Source organism: Coenobita brevimanus, chromosome 107 (assembly GCF_032717465.1).
Source record: "Coenobita brevimanus isolate Jiangsu-jjx chromosome 107, ASM3271746v2, whole genome shotgun sequence".
Taxonomy (NCBI): Eukaryota; Metazoa; Arthropoda; class Malacostraca; order Decapoda; family Coenobitidae; genus Coenobita; species Coenobita brevimanus.
This window is the reverse complement of record NC_137060.1, coordinates 10,118,614-10,136,753: the sequence shown is the minus strand read 5'-3', so window position 1 is coordinate 10,136,753 and position 18,140 is coordinate 10,118,614. Positions and strand designations below refer to the sequence as shown.

Here is an 18,140-nt window from a genome sequence, read left to right as displayed (position 1 = left end):
GCAAAATCTTGGTGCATGATAGTTATACAGTCTCTTGTTTTAATTCTTTTATAGGATTTCTAATTAGAAGGCGGTTAGGGATCGCATTTATTAAGAATTCTTACCAGTACAATAATATCACAGATCGTTTTGTTTTTCGTTTTCTGTCACCTTTGTAAGCACTCTGATTTGACTATGAAATGGTTAATGGCTATATGAGTGAAAATGAAGGCAGATACAAAATATTCGTATGCTCAAATTTAGGTTGGCAGTTTATAAATATGCCCACTCATATGATGTTTAGATATGACATAGCAGGACAGAAGACGCATGCCCTCATCACTTCAGTCATCACCCTTGTTACAGATGGGATTATCAATGCCATATTTAGATGCACTGTGTGAGGGTGTGACGGTACTCATAGGTACAGTGTCAGTGTAATTAGCTGCATCAGTGGTAGCAGTAGTGGTGGTGGTGATGGTGATGCCCGACCTACACCTGGTGAGGCTGGAGAAAGCACTGCCATATATGACACTGGTGACGAAGGCAGCAACTGCCATCACTCTGAAGGTGGTCACGTCCCCAAGTGCCTCCTGCAACTCTGCCCCCACCATGGAACCCACAAGCTGACCTGAGGAACATATACTTCTTGAATAGTACCAGTCCTTTGTTAATCTACACGTTGAAGGTTTCGAACCAATGAATCAAGATTCCAGTATACATAATGTCGCCAACTTCAAAAGCTCACATAAGTCTGACATCTTTTATTGGTATTAAATACCAAACTACTGTAGTAAAGTTACAACTCCTATGTTTAATACTGATTAGTTTTGCAAGGTCTATTTAGGTTTTTACAGACTTAAAAAAGTGTAGAAAAACGAACCATAAATACGTAATTTCCTTGAAATGAAGCTGTTTGTAGAGCAACTGTTATACAAAATATTGTACAGATTATGATTTTCCTAGCTGAAGTTAAAATGACCAATGGATTAGTCAATAAAGATAGTTGGAAAGGCAATACAAATCGAGTTTCATACCAAAACCATACTGTAGGACGCCGTAGATGCCTCTGAATGAAGCGAGTGTTTGGAGGGTGAAGAGTGCAGTGCAGTACATGCCAGCAGCTGTGGCCAGCACGCCGTTGGCTACAGACTCCAGCACCCCCAGCGGCAGCACCCACCACGGGTCCTCCAGCACACTGAAAACTGACAACCAGCACCACATGCTGTTTTTTACTCAAGGAATGATGCACTATATTTTACGAAAACACCTTTTGAGCATGTGCCTTTGAGAGACAATGTTTCTCTTTAGCAAGCTTTATCCACGTCACTGACAGTCCTTCTGTATTTTTTACTAAATGCCTTTGTTATGGATGTTCCGGCCAGTAAATTAATAAAGCTAGAATAGATCGCTTTCAGCTAAGATTTGCCCCTTAAAGGAGTCTATGTAATACATGACCATATAGACAGATTGATTGACTGATTTGCACATGGGTAGATGGATAGATAGACTGATTGACTGACTGCTTGACTGACTGGATACATGACTGGATGATCGATTGATTGACAGATTGATTGATTGATTGACTGACGGATTCCTTGACTGAATGGATGATTAACTGACTGACTGACTGATTGATTGATTGACTGACAGATATTGTGTGTGTGTGTGTGTGTGTGTGTGTGTGTGTGTGTGTGTGTGTGTGTGTGTGTGTGTGAAATAATCATCCTGATGCCTTTTTCCAACTAAACGTTAGAGATAGGTTTCACATCCAAGGAGAGAAGAAAGAACGAAAGTGGGAAAACTACCAACAACATGCTCATTGTAACTGTAAAATGGGCCACAATCATCCAGACATCAATCAGGTCCTTGAAATCATGATTCCGCCTCACAAATCTAAGCATCTGAATTTTATTCTTGCCCTACACCTACGAAGTCAGAGAAGGGTATTGTTATCATTAGGATCAACACCAAAAGAAGGCGTAAAAATTTCTTTTCCGGGACAAAACTCAGAAAATATTCACTATAGTCATGAAATTTCACATAGTTATGTGTCTTACATGAACTGGTGATTTTTGATAGGTAGAATGCTGTGTCTTATGTTTTTTGTTTGTGTTTTTTTAATGAAAAAGTAAAAAAAAAAGTTTTTTTTTTCTCTGAGATTTCAGTGCGACCTATGCAAGGAATCCGAAGGGCCAAATGCAATTTTCTGTTAAAACTTTGTAACTATTACACCTAGGAGACAGGAAATGTACATGATAAATGATTAATATATAATTATGTATGAAGTTTCATGACTGTACCTATGCAATCATACAAAAAAATGGCTGCCTACATGAAAATTGCACAAACCATAATTTCATCGTATCCGCCCGTAACTTCAATATTGCCATGGATAAACTACTGAAATTTTTAAGTTTTAACCCCCGCCGCACACATCGCCCCATATGAGGTGATATGCTGGCCACCCCTGGCCACGCTGATCGCCTAGTATGAGGCAATGGGTCCCAGCGCCATAATTTCAAGCACGAGGAAGCGTCAGTGGTTTCCATGGGAATGCTGAGTCTCCCTGTACACCATCAGAGCTGTTGCCAAACCCTGCCATACTGCAGATGCCAAATACCGCATTTTTTGTAATTCAGTTCAGCAATGGCGGATTCACGCCCATCTACCTCCCATGGTGCTGGCAACTAATCGCAGCCCTTATAGCCACAAAAGAGGCGTAAATTACGAAAAAACGAGAATGATGAAGAGTTCGAGCTCAGAAACACTTGATATGATGACAAAAAGTCAACTAAATATTAAAATAAAAAGTCCGAAAAAATGACTCAAGAAAGGTAAACAAGTTGATAAGAAATAGCGTGACGAGAGTTAATGCCTCTGTGTTATACAGAGGAGGGGTTGGGTGAGGGTCATTATGCGCTTGGTTAGGACTTAGGTGTGCAGGGAGGTGGGGGTATGTGCTTGGTCAGATGGAGGGTTGCACTAGTGTAGCATTGACTATGTTTTTTTTACCTTCCACCTGACGAAGTCAGAGGATGGTATTGTTATCACTGTGATCAACAACAATAGGTTGTGTAGAGATTTTGTTTCAAGCCTAGAACTCAGAAAGTATTCACTAGAAAGTCATAAAATTTCGCATAGTTATGTGTCTTATAGTCAGCGGGTGCCTTTTAATACCTGAAGGTAGAATGCTTTATCTCGGGTATTTTGTTTTTTGAAAATAATGAAAAAGTAAAAAAAAAAATAAATAAAAAATAAGCTGAGATTTCAATACGACCTGCGCAAGGAATCTGAAGGTCCCAATGCATTTTTATGTTAAAACTTTGCAACTGTTACACGTAAGAAACAGAAATTGTATATAAATGGTTATGTGAATATCTAATTATGTATGAAGTTTCGTTGACTGTACTAATTATGTAGTCATAGTAAATGGCTGCCTAAATAAAAAAAGCAGAAGTCATAAATTCATCAGATCTGCTCATATCTACATTATTACCATTTATAAACTACCGGTACTGAAATTTAAAAGTTTTAATGTCACTGTGTTATACGGGGAGGGGGGGGGATGAGCTTGGTTAGGTGTGCAGGGAGGGGTGGGGTATGTGCTTGGTCAGATGAAGGGTTGCAACAGCGCAGCGATGCCTATGTTGTTTTCTTTGCAGATTTGCCTCACATACATCTGCCAAATATAGTCATTCCAATGAATATCAGTTTACAAAGCTCTGATGTCTCACCTGATCTCTATACATACTTATTCCTACCAACTCGATCTCTTGTCAAATCCCTAGCCTCATCAACTTATATATATATATATATATATATATATATATATATATATATATATATATATATATATATATAAAATCGTCGCATAACTTTATTGACTGTTGTGGGGAAGGTATAAGGAAGAATTATTATAGAGAGAGTACGTGAGATATCAGATGTCCTAGTGAGTGATGAACAGGGTGCTTTTAGGAATGGCAGAGGATGTGTGGATCAAACATTTGCAGTGAGACAGATACTGGAGAAGGCTTGTGGGAAGAACTGTAAAGTGTTTATGGCATTTATAGATCTGGAGAAGCATATGACAAAGTAGACAGAGAAGGACTGTGGATGGTTATGCGCATGTGTGATGTAGATGGTAAGCTGCAAGGTGCCGTCAAGAGTTTTTATGATGGTAGTGAGGCATGTGTAAGGGTATCTAAGTGAATGGTTCACGAACAGTGAGGGCATGCGACAAGGTTGTGTGATGTCCCCATGGTTGTTCAATATATATAAGGATGGGGTGATGAGAGAAGTAAGAACACGAGTAATAGAGAGGGATGGCGTTGGTAATGAATGGTGTTGGATGAAATATCTGAAATTTGTTGTATGTTGATGATGCAGTGCTACTTGCAACTACCGTACTAGAACTTGGTAGACTAGTGCAAAGTTTTGCTGATGTCTGTGAGCGTCGTGCTTTGAGAGTAAATGTAGAAGAGAGTAAAGTGATGGTAACAGCGAGAGAAGGTGACACCCAGTTTGATGTTACTGTGAATAGAGAGACTGGAATTGGTGAGAGATGTCAAATATCTTGGTACAGTGATTGAAAAGAGAGGAAAATGTGCAAAAGAAGTGGAAGGTAGAGTGACACAAGGAAGGAAATTAGCTGGTGCTATGAAGGCCGTGATAAGAAACACGGAGCTGTGTGAGTCTTACATGAAGGAGTGTTAGTGCCAACATTAACATATGGGTGTGAGAATATGGTGTGACATGAAAATGAAAAGTCAAGAGTGAGAGCAGTGGAGATGGGACTGCTGAGGAATGTATGTGGAGTATAGAAGGTGGATAGGATACGAAATATTGTGATTCGTGAAAGATTCGGAGTAAGGAAGTCTGTGGACACCAGAATCGAAGAGAGTGTACTGATATGGTATGTAAAATGCAGTATAGCACCACAGGGGGTGACTCGACACACCCACAAGGAGCCCATAGAGGAGCAACGACAGTGCGCTGGGACTCAGGACGACAACGGCATAAGTCCGCCCGGGCAGCGAGACCCTATGACCCGGAGCTTGCCCGCCGCCACCATAGCAGGAATACAAGACTACCTTCCGGGCGAGCCTTCCCCAACCAATATCGGGGTGGAGCTGTTTCTCCAGCTCCTGCCAGCACCCCTGAGACGGCCTGTAGCCTCCTGAAGGAGATGGCCCACAGCCTCTCTGAGGGAAATCAGGAGACGGCCTGCAGCCACTCCCGCCTTCGTCAGGAGACGGCCTGTAGCCGCTCTGAAGGTGCCCTTGGGTCTGCTGGTAGCTGCTCCCTCCCCCAAGCCACAGCCAGTAGCCGGGCCTTGGCGACGGCCTGTACCTGCTCCCCTAGAAGGCAACGGCCAGTAGCTGGGCCCTAAGGCAGGAGACGGCCTGTAGCCGCTCCTCAATCAGGCTGACTCTTGTTCCCCAACCCACGACTCAGAGGGAGTCCCCAGCCTGGAGGAGTACTGGAGAGGCCCTGTGACTTCCCCCGGCCTCTTCTCCCTGCAACCGGGTCTGGAGAGGACTCACCTGATGGACCCCGACGTAGGCCGGTGCCACAGCTCCTTCCTGACGGCGCTGCCAAACACCGGGGAGCACAGCCCTCGGGACCCCCAGACCGCCCCCAGGACCCCCAGGTGGGATCTCCCCACACCCCGACACTGGAGATGTTCATCCTCCGTCGGGCGCCTGAGCGTGAAGTTCAAGCAGTTGTTCGACCCCAGCCTTGAGGGCCGTACTCCCGCCCCTAGCCCTGAAAGCACGGGGCCCTTCGCCACCCACAGCTCCGGACGAGAGAGGACGCCCCTGCACATGATTCCGTGGCCTCTGGACGCTGAGGCCCCCGGCAGAACCCAGCCCCATCAGTAGTGAGGCTGTGACACCTCCGCCGCCCTTGTACCTGACCGCCACGATGTCCAGATCAGAAAGGAGTGACAGTGGTAGCACAGTGTCTGGACTCAGTGACATGAAAGCAGAGCAGAGAACTAACCACGTAACGGAAGTCAGTAAGAAAGCACCAGCGATAATATCAAAATGGTGGAGTGAGTAAAAGTGACAGTGCAACAGTGAACACGGCCACGCAATGAGATACGGGTCTACTATAGTGAATACACTACCATCTGATAACATCTCCTAATACTAAAACCGTACACATACCCCAGTGCTAAAGTAACACTTACAAACAGTGAAGCAGTACCAGCTACTCCACGAATGATAAAACTTAGACTTCCTGTGACTAATAATACATAAACCTCTGCCCCAAGTGCTATTCATCTTGACCCGAGCAGTATCCTGCGCGATACTGATGATCCATATCTAGGCGTAAGAGTTGTAATTGTCCAGTGAATCTGTATCTGTGACATCTACCCGTTCCACTATACAACTTACTGTAGTACGGTAATACACGTGTTAAGTTGTTGCCTTGGGTTTTTGTGTCCTGCCTCTCTCCTATTTGTCTAAGCTCCGGTCTAGAAAGAGAGCCCAGCTACACACTAGGCGTCTAAGGGACGGGAAGCCGACCCTTAAAACACCTAGCATTACAGTATGGTTATGTGAAGAGAATGGATAACAACAGAGTAATGAAAAAGGTATTTTTGAGCAATTCGAAGGAGGGAGGAGGCGAGGTAGGCCAAGAAAAAGGTGGAAGGATATGGTGGATGAGTGTATGCGGAATGGAGGTATTGAAGTCGGTGAGGCTAGGGGACTGACAAGAGATCTAGATGGATGGACGAATGTTGTGAGTAGTGCATGATCATGGATTTGGCACCCCTTTTTAACGTGACAGCGTTCGGATTGACTCTATCGGATACGTTTATGTGAAACTGCAGGATGTGGTGAAATTTTTTTGGTGTATCAGATAGAGGCAGGATTCTGGAGGCTTGAATGGTGAGTGAATGGAGGAGTGGCCCATTGGATTAGGCAGACTTTGCCTGTCTGGGCGTTGCTACTCCCCACTCTGCCTTCAGATGGGAAAGGAGGTCCAGATGATGATGATGATGGTGACTTTTATCACACAATCGCTTACCATATCCAGCCACATTCTTCTGGTCCCACCACGCCTCCTCTCACGTTCAGACTCACTCACGTTATTATTTTTGTTTTACCACCCAGCCTACATCTCTTCCATTCGAATGACCATTTTATATCCGCACACTCTCTTTTTCCCAGTCATAACAGTACGTAGTTACTCCACATCTTTCTCTAAAACAGTTGCCTTTTATCCTATCCATTCAGCACATTTCACACACATTCCTCAACATTCCTATTTCCACTTCTCTTATTCATGACTTTTTTTTTTCATTCATATCATAGCCATATCAGTCTTGCACATGCGGTAATGTGGTCCTCTTCAATCCATCATACTCAGACCTCTCTATCATATCAGGTCTCTTACAAGACTACCCACCTTTCTTCCTTGTGCTACTCTACGCCCCACTTGCACATTTACGTCTTTTTCCTTTTTCCTTCTTTCTTTCTTTTTCTCATAATTTAAACAGAGGAAGGGAAAGCAAATTAAATTTTTAAAAATGCGTACACGGGATTACAGGTGTCCTGCGTTCACAAAAAATCTGTAACAGTTGGGCCTGATCTGCTTTAGGTTAAAGTTTGAAGGAGACTAATCTGGGAATGCGATTTCCAAAGTGAATCAGTTCTGGCAATTAAAGAAATTTGATAGGCAGAGGTCTGCAATATGGCAGAATGATTAAATTAATTTACCTGTAGTTAGATTGCATTACTAATTCAACTTTCTTTCCATTCACCATCATTTTCACACCACGCAGCACAGGCACTCACAGAGCTCTGAACCAAATCAATAAGCGCCATATTCGCCAGTAGCAAGTAACACAGTTTCATCTGTATGTACCAGGTGTAAGATACTCCATCCCCCACCCTCAACCGTCATCCCCATACAGTACCTCTTTTCACGACCCGAGGATTAACGTCTCTCATAATTACCTCTTCCCATATATAAATATATATATATATATATATATATATATATATATATATATATATATATATATATATATATATATATATATATATATATATATATATATATATAGTCAGACGCCTTAATCCCATACGGGGTGGCCACAAACAAATCGCCTCCACGTCACCCTGTCCCCCGCCATTTCACTGCCCTGCTCCCAGTTCACACACCACTTTCTCATATACCTCTCCACTCCATCCCTTCATCTCATCCTTGGCCTTCCCCTCCCTCTCTCCCACTCCATCTCACTCATACACTTTCCTCGTCAGTCTCACTCTCCATCCTCCCCACATGGCCAAACCACCTCAGTGTATTCCTCCTAACGCTTCCTATCACATCCACATCCACACAACAACGCTCCTTCACATCCTCATTTGTCAGTCTGTCTCTCCCTGTGACTCCACAGACTCCTCTCAAATAACTCATTTCCACTGCTCTCCCTCTTGACTTGTGTCCCTCCAGCAACGTCCAAACTTCACTTCCATACGTTAAAGTTGGTATCACAATACTGTCATGTAATAACTTTTTCACATCCATGCTCCCTTCCCTGTTTCTTATCACTGTCTTCAAGGACCCAGCAACATTTCTTCCTTGTTGTACTCTTTCAAGCACTTCACCCTCCAAACTTCCATCCTTACTCATCACACTACCCAAGTACTTAAACGTACTCACATTTTCCATTTCCTCATCATCCAGCCTCACTGTACATTCACTGACTTCACCTTTCTCGAACACCATCATTTTACTCTTCCTTTAGATTCCGTTTCTTACACACTCTCCCAAACTCATTCACCAAGCCTTGCAGCTCCCCTTCGTCTTCACTTAACAACACAGTATCATCTTCAAACAACAGTATAGGGAGTTTACAAACACTGCCCTCTCTCATTGGGGCCACTCCAACGTCCACTGCCCTACCTTGTATCTCTTTTATAACCCCATCCATATACAGATCGAACAAGCATGGAGACATGACACATCCCTGTTTCAACTCAACCTTCAAATAGAAAAACTCACTCAGTTCACTATCCACACGCACTGCAGCCTTAGCAACCTCATACATACTCTTAACAGCATTCAACAACTTCCCTTTTACTCCATATATTCTTAATACTTTCCACAATCTTTGTCTATCTACCCTGTCATGTGCTTTCTCCAAATCCATGAAGGCCGCATACAACTTCTTTCCCTTCTCTAGAAACTTTTCCACTATAGATCTAAGAATGAATATCTGATCTTTACAACATCTTCCCTTCCTAAAGCCTCCCTGTTCTTCTCCAACTAATTCCTCTGTTATTTCCCTAACTCTGTCAATAAGTTTCCTACCGTATACTTTTCCTTTTACACTAAGAAGAAAAATGCCCCTATGATTACCCCTTTCCCTTTGTACAAGGGAATAATTATACCTGACTTCCAGTCCTCCGGGACCTTACCTTCCTCCCAGGCCAATCAGCACATCTTCGACATCCAATCTACTACTATCTCTCCCCCAGGCTTCAGCATTTCACCACACACTCCATCAATTCCTGGGGCTTTTTCTAGGAACTTACCCACATATTCAGGTTTTTATAAAACATTCAGCTGACTAGACAAAACAAACAAACAATACTAATTAGTGTATAACTACACTTTAAGAGCCGTGTACGTCTGTGTGCTTGCTGTAGCTGGCACATGACTAACAAAATGAGAAGAATCATCGGGCGATTAAAAATTTACCGAGGATATTAGAACAATAAAACTAACTTTTTCCTAATAAAATGTACGGTATATAAGTGAATGTCAACTAACCCAGCATCCTGACGGCATTTGCAAAGAGGCTGAACATGATGAGAGGTGCGTGACCCACGTGGCGCGCCAGGAAGGATGTCAACAGTGTCAGGACAAACTCAAACGGCGCCCCTACGGTCACTGCCAAGCCGATCAGGATGGGAGGGGCACCAAGGGAGGACAGGTAACGGTACATGAACGTCTCCAGGTAACTTATGAACACACCTGGGGAAAGAGACTGTCTGATTGAAACTGAACCAATGGTGCATCAGCTAAGGTCATTGCTAAACAAGAAAATTTGAAGATGCAACTAAATATAAGTAAGATACATGACTTAGATACAATATTTATCTTACTGGAGTCGAAACACACTCTTTTCAGCTGACCAAAATAATTTGGTGATATGCAAAATGAACTCATACAGCGTCCCAGGCCTCTATATCTATAACTGGCTAAGAATCAACATATGCTTCAGCTACTTTGTGTCTACACTGAATGAACATACGAGTTTTTGTAATGGTATCAAGCATATTTTTCTGCTACAGTTTGACAAAAGTATCAACAGGCTTTACCCTCATCCTTTCACCCTCAAAATCTTGACAACTCCCACCTGCAGCAAACATGGCGGCGAGGAACATGACAACCTCTGCTCGGCGGACCTGCGTGATGATCTCCCTGGTGAGCCTCTCTGTCGGCATCTTGAACTCCAGTCCCAGCAGCAGCACCAGGCCCGCCGACACCATATGCAGCGCCGCTGATACGTAGAACAGCACACTGCCTCACCGTGTACCCAACAACACACCAGGAAACTACTTTAGTCACACAGATACATGACACACTTCACTATCTACACAAAGATAAATGAATATAACTAAAGACACAATTTCACTCTTCACTTAAGGGTACATGACACAGCTAATATCACCGTTTCACTCTTCACACAAATAAATGACATAGTAACTAAAGCCACTAGTTCACTATCCACACAAAGATAAATGACACATAATATATAAAACCAGCATTGCACCATGTATCCAGGCAGCACCGTAGAAAACTATTTTATTCACGTAAGATACATGATGTTCTATATTCTATTCACTTTAACTTGGCCCAAATCATTATCCTTCTGCAGCTTTTTCAGTGACAGAATAAGACAATGCTAAGGCTTTACAGCTTTCCACAACACTTCCTCATAATAACACTATATTTTAGTGCGAACCAGTTATTACAAATCCATTTGAAGACGGAAAAAAGGCAATTTTAAGGCCAAATTAGTGTGAAAAGAGTATAATTAGTCATCACAATGTGATGTCATCACCCCGTACCCAGTTAATTCCTCCCCTCCCCCCCAAAAAAAACGATTAGTTCATACAAAGATAAATGACACATACTAACTAAAACCGCCATTTCACCATTCACACAAAGACAGATGAAACATAATATCTAAAGCCACGATTTCACGCCCATACAACGACAAAAGCAACTAGAAATTTGTAACTGTCCTACGGACAATTACAAGTCTCCACGTGCTGTTTCGTAGTGACCTTGATCCGACTGGGGAGATCTGGTATTCTTTTTTTCTATCAGCAATGGCCCATGTGAGGACACATAACCTGGGCCCCTCAGATTCCTTGTGCAGTCTCCGGTTCTCTCGGAATCATTGCGAAACTCTGAGGCAGGAATAATAATAATAATAATAATAATAATAATAATAATAATAGCAAAAACAGTAGTCTCCACCTATGTAGTAGGTGAAGACTAATGACACATTTTCACTGTTAAAGTTAAGAACAATGACACATGCTAAGTTCACCATTTCACTAATCACACAAGGATAAAATTAAGCCACACTAATTAAAGCTATTCACACAGAGGCAACATTTCTGACACACACTAAAGCCATCATTTCACCAAGTATCCAGACAGCACCCCCAAAACTAGTTTGTTCACTCACAGATGAATGACGCTTGTATCCGGTGATGTCCTTTTTTGTTTAATTTATTAGTTCTAACTCCCTACGATTTTATTCAGCTTTACAGAAGCTTTTCAACTTGGAGGGATCAGATAAAACCTTCAACCCTCTGTACTTCCAGGGAGGGGGGTTATCCTAAGCTGTGTGAATTCGTCTGTAGATGGGAAAGGCAAAATAAAAAAGATGTCCCTGTGCTGAAGGGGACAGTGACTAAAATTGCCATGACAATAATTAAAAAGATAAATATTCCATGTTTTGATTCTCTCTCTCTCTCTCTCTCTCTCTCTCTCTCACGACGTCAATTTTTTTATATATTCGTGTGCCAGACACCGCTTTTTAAACAACTTTGGCACATCATTACAGCAGCTTTTAGTAATGCTGAAGTATTCTGTTTCAGCGCATGTTTTATATTGATGTATACTTGCTGGTGTACAGAGAATCCCGTGTACGAATGCATCTCCATAATTCCCCTAGAAAGTGAACAGAGTATTAATATATTCTTAATACGTCTTAAAGAAGGCCTCTCATACTGAAGGAGTGTATAGATGCTGTAACCTAACTCATTAATTAGAATGGCTTGCCCTAAGCTACATAAAATCGTCAGGGGATCAATCAGTCATTTCCTGTAGCACCCCACGGGATGCACGGGATTTCGATAAACTCTTTCCACCAATATTTGTCTCTTGCCATCTCCTCCAGGTCCCACTAACACTCCTCTCCCGCTTCTCTTTTCATTGTCCTCAACCAGGTTTCCCTTGGCCTATGGGGGAAGAAAAAATACATGAGCTTACTGGGTAAATATGGCACCTGAAACATGTTAGCATCTTTTGAAAATACGACACCTGTAGGTTCCGGTGGCCTGGACGAGGTGACCACTGAGGTAGGAGCTGATAATGACTGCCACGGTACTCCAAGCCCTTTGGAACCCGTAGTCCACGCCGTCCTTCTGGGAGTACGCCATCACTGCTGCCTCGTACAGGATGAAGCTTACTAACTCCAACGCTCTGGAGTTGGGGGGAAATGTTGCACTTTGGTTTTGAGAGGCTAATTTCACAGCGATATATATTTTTCCAACCTGATAAAAGTACCTAACCTTTTTCAGCTCAATTCATAGTCAAGTGTAGTTACATTGGGAGACGGTTCTCATTATGAGTTTTTATGCTTTTATTATGTATTTGTTTATTTATTTAGTCATTTTCCACTTCACGAAGATCTCTGTCATCTTTACTGACCAACTGTAGTCAGACAAGAAGACTGATTTGGCTGGTAACGAAGAAGGCTCCTTTCTACCTCATAATAACTAAGGTTCATCGACTTTCATGCGATCACGGTATTCATGTTGTAACAGTGCCTCAGTTCCGTCAAGTAAAAACAGGCTACAGTCACCCCTATTATCCCAGTCATATTCTCTCCTTTTTTTAATGACATGTGATACCCAGTGTGTATATTTTGCTTAGCTTACCCGTAAATGATCCGGACGGCTAAATAAATCCAAAACGTCACCTCCAGCTTCTCAGGATCCAAGTCAGACATGAGTGGTATGGTCGTGTTGATCGCTGCGGTGCTGTCCGTGGTATATTTGGTGGTTGTGGTGTTGGTGGCTGTGATATTGGCTACGGTGGTTGTGGTGTTGGTGGCTGTGATATTGGCTATGGTGGTTGTGGTGTTGGTGATGACGGTCGTGATGGTAACTGTGGTGTGGCTGGTGGGAATGTCTGTGGTGGCTGAGGTGTTGTCTGTGGTGGCTGTGGTCCTGTCTGTGGCGGCTGTGATATTGGAGGTATTGTGGTCTGTCCTGGCACTTGGAATCACAGTGAATAAGAGGACTGTCACGCCTGCCAGAACGTTGGTCACTGTCAAAAGTATCTGAAAGACGACAAGTTTACAGTATATGTTTAATCACCTCCTTCTCTACAAAATCTTTACTATTTTATTCTAGGTATCACCAATCAGTATCATTTAAGATTAAAAAGACTGTCGTAGTGAAAGAGTTTAGACAAAACATTCTACATAATTTTCTCAGTACAAGGACCATAATCTAAATTTCATTCATACTACCGCCAGACGAGTGTCCAGCGTTGGGAGAACATCTGGCATACTCTGCGTCAGCCAACTTGCCCTTAGACCCACATCCTCTCAGCTACCATCCGAGCCTCATGGGAGGTCATTGTGAACTCAGAGAATAACTATGAACATCCAGAGTGGCACAGATCACCATTTTATTAACAGGAAAATTTTGTATCTTAATCAGTTAGAGGCGCTGTTAGAAAGTGTGAATCTATGTACCACGTGGATGGCGCGGAGGATAACGAGAGTTAATGAACAAAGGTGTGCGAAATATTTTTACTTTGAAATTGTGTAGATTCGAAACTGTGGCACTGCTCTCTAATGATGTGACCTACACACAAGCATGTAAACAAAGCATGTTGTGTAATGTGGTTACCATCAGTGTCTTCATAGATAAAATGAAGGAAAAAAAAAGTGAAGAGCCAATTGCAGAAACAAATGAAAAGAAAAAGACGCCAGGGGGCTATCTAAGGTCATAAGAGTACGACCGTATGTTATATGTAGATATCGAAATTTAGTAGCTGACCAGTAGTTTACCCTACATAATATTCTCTGTTACTGCAAAATGCTCTAATGATTTATGCCAACGGTTCGATTTTAGTGTCTCCCAACATCTGGACAAGGATGCTGTGTCCCGGCATTATGGCCGGGGGTTTTCTATCTTACCAACAGATCAATTGACCGTGGACCATGCCACCTGTCTGGCCACTGCTTTCCCAGTATACTTCTTAAGAATGGGGAATCTCACACAGTACGTTGTGTTGACAATAGCAAACTTTACTGAAGGTGTTATGATACGTCAGTTGGTTTATAGACGAGTGCTAAAACTAGTTGTAACACACACAACTAAACAGTAATATCCCATTTCAAACTGGAATTTGAACCTGTAATTAAAGGAATGTCACCTCCGTAGTGTAACCATTCTGCCACACCTCATCTATAAAGAAAAAGAGAACCCGTATAAGGACAGAGAACCCCTACTCTCTCACAGGCACGCCGCCAGGACTGAACCCTGTAGTGAAAAGTATGAGGACTAATATGTTTTTGCTCAGTAATGAACACCCTTGAGACCAGCCTTATAATTCCCTAGCTTGTCACCGAGGAGGCCCGAGGAGAAGGGAATGATGATGCCAACAGCTGACAAGGCGGCGCTGACGATGCCTGTCTGGTAGGTGGTGAGGCCCAATTCTTTTTGATGGATGGTGAACTGCGGCCACAGGAGCATCAGGGCTGTCAGGGAGGGAGGGACGAGCTTAGTAGAGGAGAGCTGAAGGGACGGGTGAGCTTAGTGGATGAGAGCTGGAAGGGACGGATGAACTGCGGCCACAGGAGCATCAGGGTTGTCAGGGAGGGAGGGACGAGCTTAGTAGAGGAGAGCAGAAGGGAGGAGTAAGCTTAGTGGAGGAGAGCTGAAGGGACGGGGAAGCTTAATGGAGCGTAGGTGGAAGGGGGGAATGAACTTAGTGGAGGACAACTGGATAGGGCGAATGAGCTTAGTGGAGGAGCTGAAGGGACGGGTGAGCTAAGTGGAGGAGAGCTGAAGGTACGGGGGAGTTTAGTGGATGAGAGCTGGAAGGGATGGGTAAGCTTAGTGAAGGACAAGTCACAAATGGACTACCGTAGTTCATTTACCTTAACCTGTCACAGATTATTGTCCTTTTGTGGCTTATATCACGTAGCTCAGTGGCGAAAAAAGACCTTGCAGCGGCTCAGTACCATTTCCATACCACTTCTTCGTGACTAACATCATGTTCTAGTGTTAATCTATTGCTACAACTCAGCAGTCAAGATGAAGAGACGGCAATTATAGGCCAAGTTAGAGTAAAAAGAGCATAACCCCTCCTCTGCTTAGGATCTCTCCTCACATGCGTGGAAGATACTGAGTTTCTCTATTGTTTTGAAAGATGGGGTCCAGGTCTAATGGGGGTATCTAAATAGACGAAACCTTGTTCAGTGGTAGACCTCCATCCGGATCACGTCTTAGGTATGACACTTCTGAGGGTCGTATTCTGAGTGGATTGTAAATTTCGTAACACCTCTTCCTTTGCTATATGTTCTGCATATGGCATCTCCGTTTTCTCTTACATTTTACTGATGTATGATTAGAACAATAAAGATAACATATAAGAAAATGTTAAGGTGTAATATTCAAGAAAAATCGCAAAGAAAAATGTGCAGCGAAGTACACTGTGCCACCTAGACTACGACCATTAACACCGTCTTGATGTACTGTGTTACCTAAGCCTGGGGTGAGACAAGTGGCCCTTTTCTCATGGGAATATTAACTCTCCCAGGCTCTTAGCACCTTCAGTCTGACGTATTTTTCCATTTTATCCTTGCTGTTGACAGATTACTTTTTTCAGCTTAGGAGAACCTTTTCGAACTGAAGAGTTTAGATACCGTCTTCATTAACACAAGATGTATGTCCAGAACTGAATTATATAGTCTGAGGAAAACTTGAGTGAAATGAAAAAAATGTCATCGTATTAAAAGGTTTAAGACTCATTCTCAGCTGAATAAAATGATTAAACTTTAGCTAAAGTAGAACATAAAGTTGTCATCTGACCTTGAGAGTTAATTGTGACAGTGTTAATAGTTAGATTCCTATGGCTTACTCTCAGGTGCATAAAATTACCTGACGTTACCTGGAATACAATGCTAGAGAAGTCCCGGCCACGAGAGGGAGGCGGTGGCTCAGTCGGTAGAGAGGTGGCCTGCAGTCCTGACGGACCCAGGTTCGAATCCCGGCTGGGGCAGGGAACAGTTTAAGGATTTGAATTTCATAAATCAGGCTTTATTGATCTACCAGAAGACCCGCCGACATGTCGTAAAAATACCCCCGCTAATACCAATACACCAGTCCTGTATGAGACAGCCCTAGCATGTATTCAATATGGACGGTGGGTGTTAGCGCCGAAGTGGTGACATGTAGAGGTGTATGGTATGTAGGAGGACTGCTGGGCCTTGATAGCAGGCTGTGAAGCCTATGCCCAGAGTCGGACACATAAAAAAAAAAAAAAAAACACACACTGACAGCATTAACACCCTCAGACTCCTATGACTCACAACCGACCTGCCCCCGAGGTGAAATAGAAGGCCTTGATGACCAGGAGGCGGGGGTCACGAAGGTCACTGAGGAACCGCTTCACGCCATCCTGCAGGCTCATCTTCAGGGAGAGAGAGAAAAAAAGACTTGGTATTAATGCTCATCAACTTCACAGAGAACTCGTTAAGACGATCAGCTATTATATTCTATTTGTTTTCCTCTGACAGAACTAGATCACTCCCAGAAGTCTAATACTAAGCAGTGGTTGCATGATATACGATATGAGTCTCCAAGGTTACTAGTCAAATCAACCCTCCAGTCTGACTTCACTTGGCCGTCAACAGAGCCGAATAATGTTAGGGGTATTTGTCAGGTGAAAAGGAATCAAGTCTTGCTCCAGAATGCAACACGCAACAATCGATTAGTCATAAATACTGGAGAGGGACGCCTTCATGTGGTGGCACTGATATGACCGGGTGACTCACTACTTGATAATACAAATGTTCCTTAATTTCCTCCCAATACCCTCCCCAAAAGAGGATAGTGAACTGTAGGAGAAGGGCAAAATCAGTCTGCAGTCCATTGGGATCACATTCAGACGAACCTGGGATTGTACGTACTACTGCATTTACTGCTACTGCTACTGCTGATCCTACCAGCACAACCACTACTACTACCACCACCACTGCTACTACTACTGCTACTAATGCTGCTGCTATTACTACTACTACTACTATTACTACTACTACTAACACTAACACTGCTTCTACTACTACAACTATTACTACTACTACTACTACTACTAACATGTCATGATTTTCCCTATAGAATACGACACTCAACAGTCGAATTTACATCCAAGTCCTCAAATGTACTGTTGGGTGAAGAAGGACAAGGGGAAAACAAGCATTGTCCAAGAGTCTGACCGGCCTAGGAATCGAACTAGGGTTTTTACAGTAAATGGGCTGGATGTACTTACCCTTACACTAGCACCCCCTCCTGTTATCTTCATCGCTCCTTCCTTGCTTTATGCTGGCTCTCCCCGTCGCTAAGTATGATAATCTGTGAAAGGAATATAAGGAGGAGAAACTGAACTGATTTTATTTATGTTGAGTAAGGGCGTCTGTTGGTACAAGGAATAAAGGGGAATTTGGGATGTTAGAGTTGGATAAGTAGATCTCAACGGTACAAAGAACGAAGAGGAATGTGACTGGCACTAAAGTTTTGTTGAGCAAGCTTTCTGGTGGTACAAGAGATAACGAGGCTTATTACTCATTAAAACTGTGTTCATTAAGACTCTTT

The 18,140-nt window shown here is 43.0% G+C and overlaps 1 protein-coding gene across 1 annotated transcript; it reads right to left on the bottom strand.

The window, feature by feature from the left end:
- Window positions 1-83: 83 nt before the first annotated feature.
- LOC145416697 (uncharacterized) lies at window positions 84-16,959 on the bottom strand. The gene is made up of 10 exons (XM_080285633.1): window positions 16,866-16,959; window positions 14,855-15,022; window positions 13,528-13,578; window positions 13,188-13,326; window positions 12,568-12,729; window positions 10,364-10,527; window positions 9,775-9,978; window positions 5,526-5,748; window positions 1,017-1,177; window positions 84-610 (listed from the first exon to the last, which is right to left on the bottom strand). The coding sequence occupies exons 1-10, from the start codon at window positions 16,957-16,959 to the stop codon at window positions 324-326; spliced, it is 1,653 nt and encodes a 550-aa protein (XP_080141759.1). The 3' UTR covers window positions 84-323.
- Window positions 16,960-18,140: the final 1,181 nt, after the last annotated feature.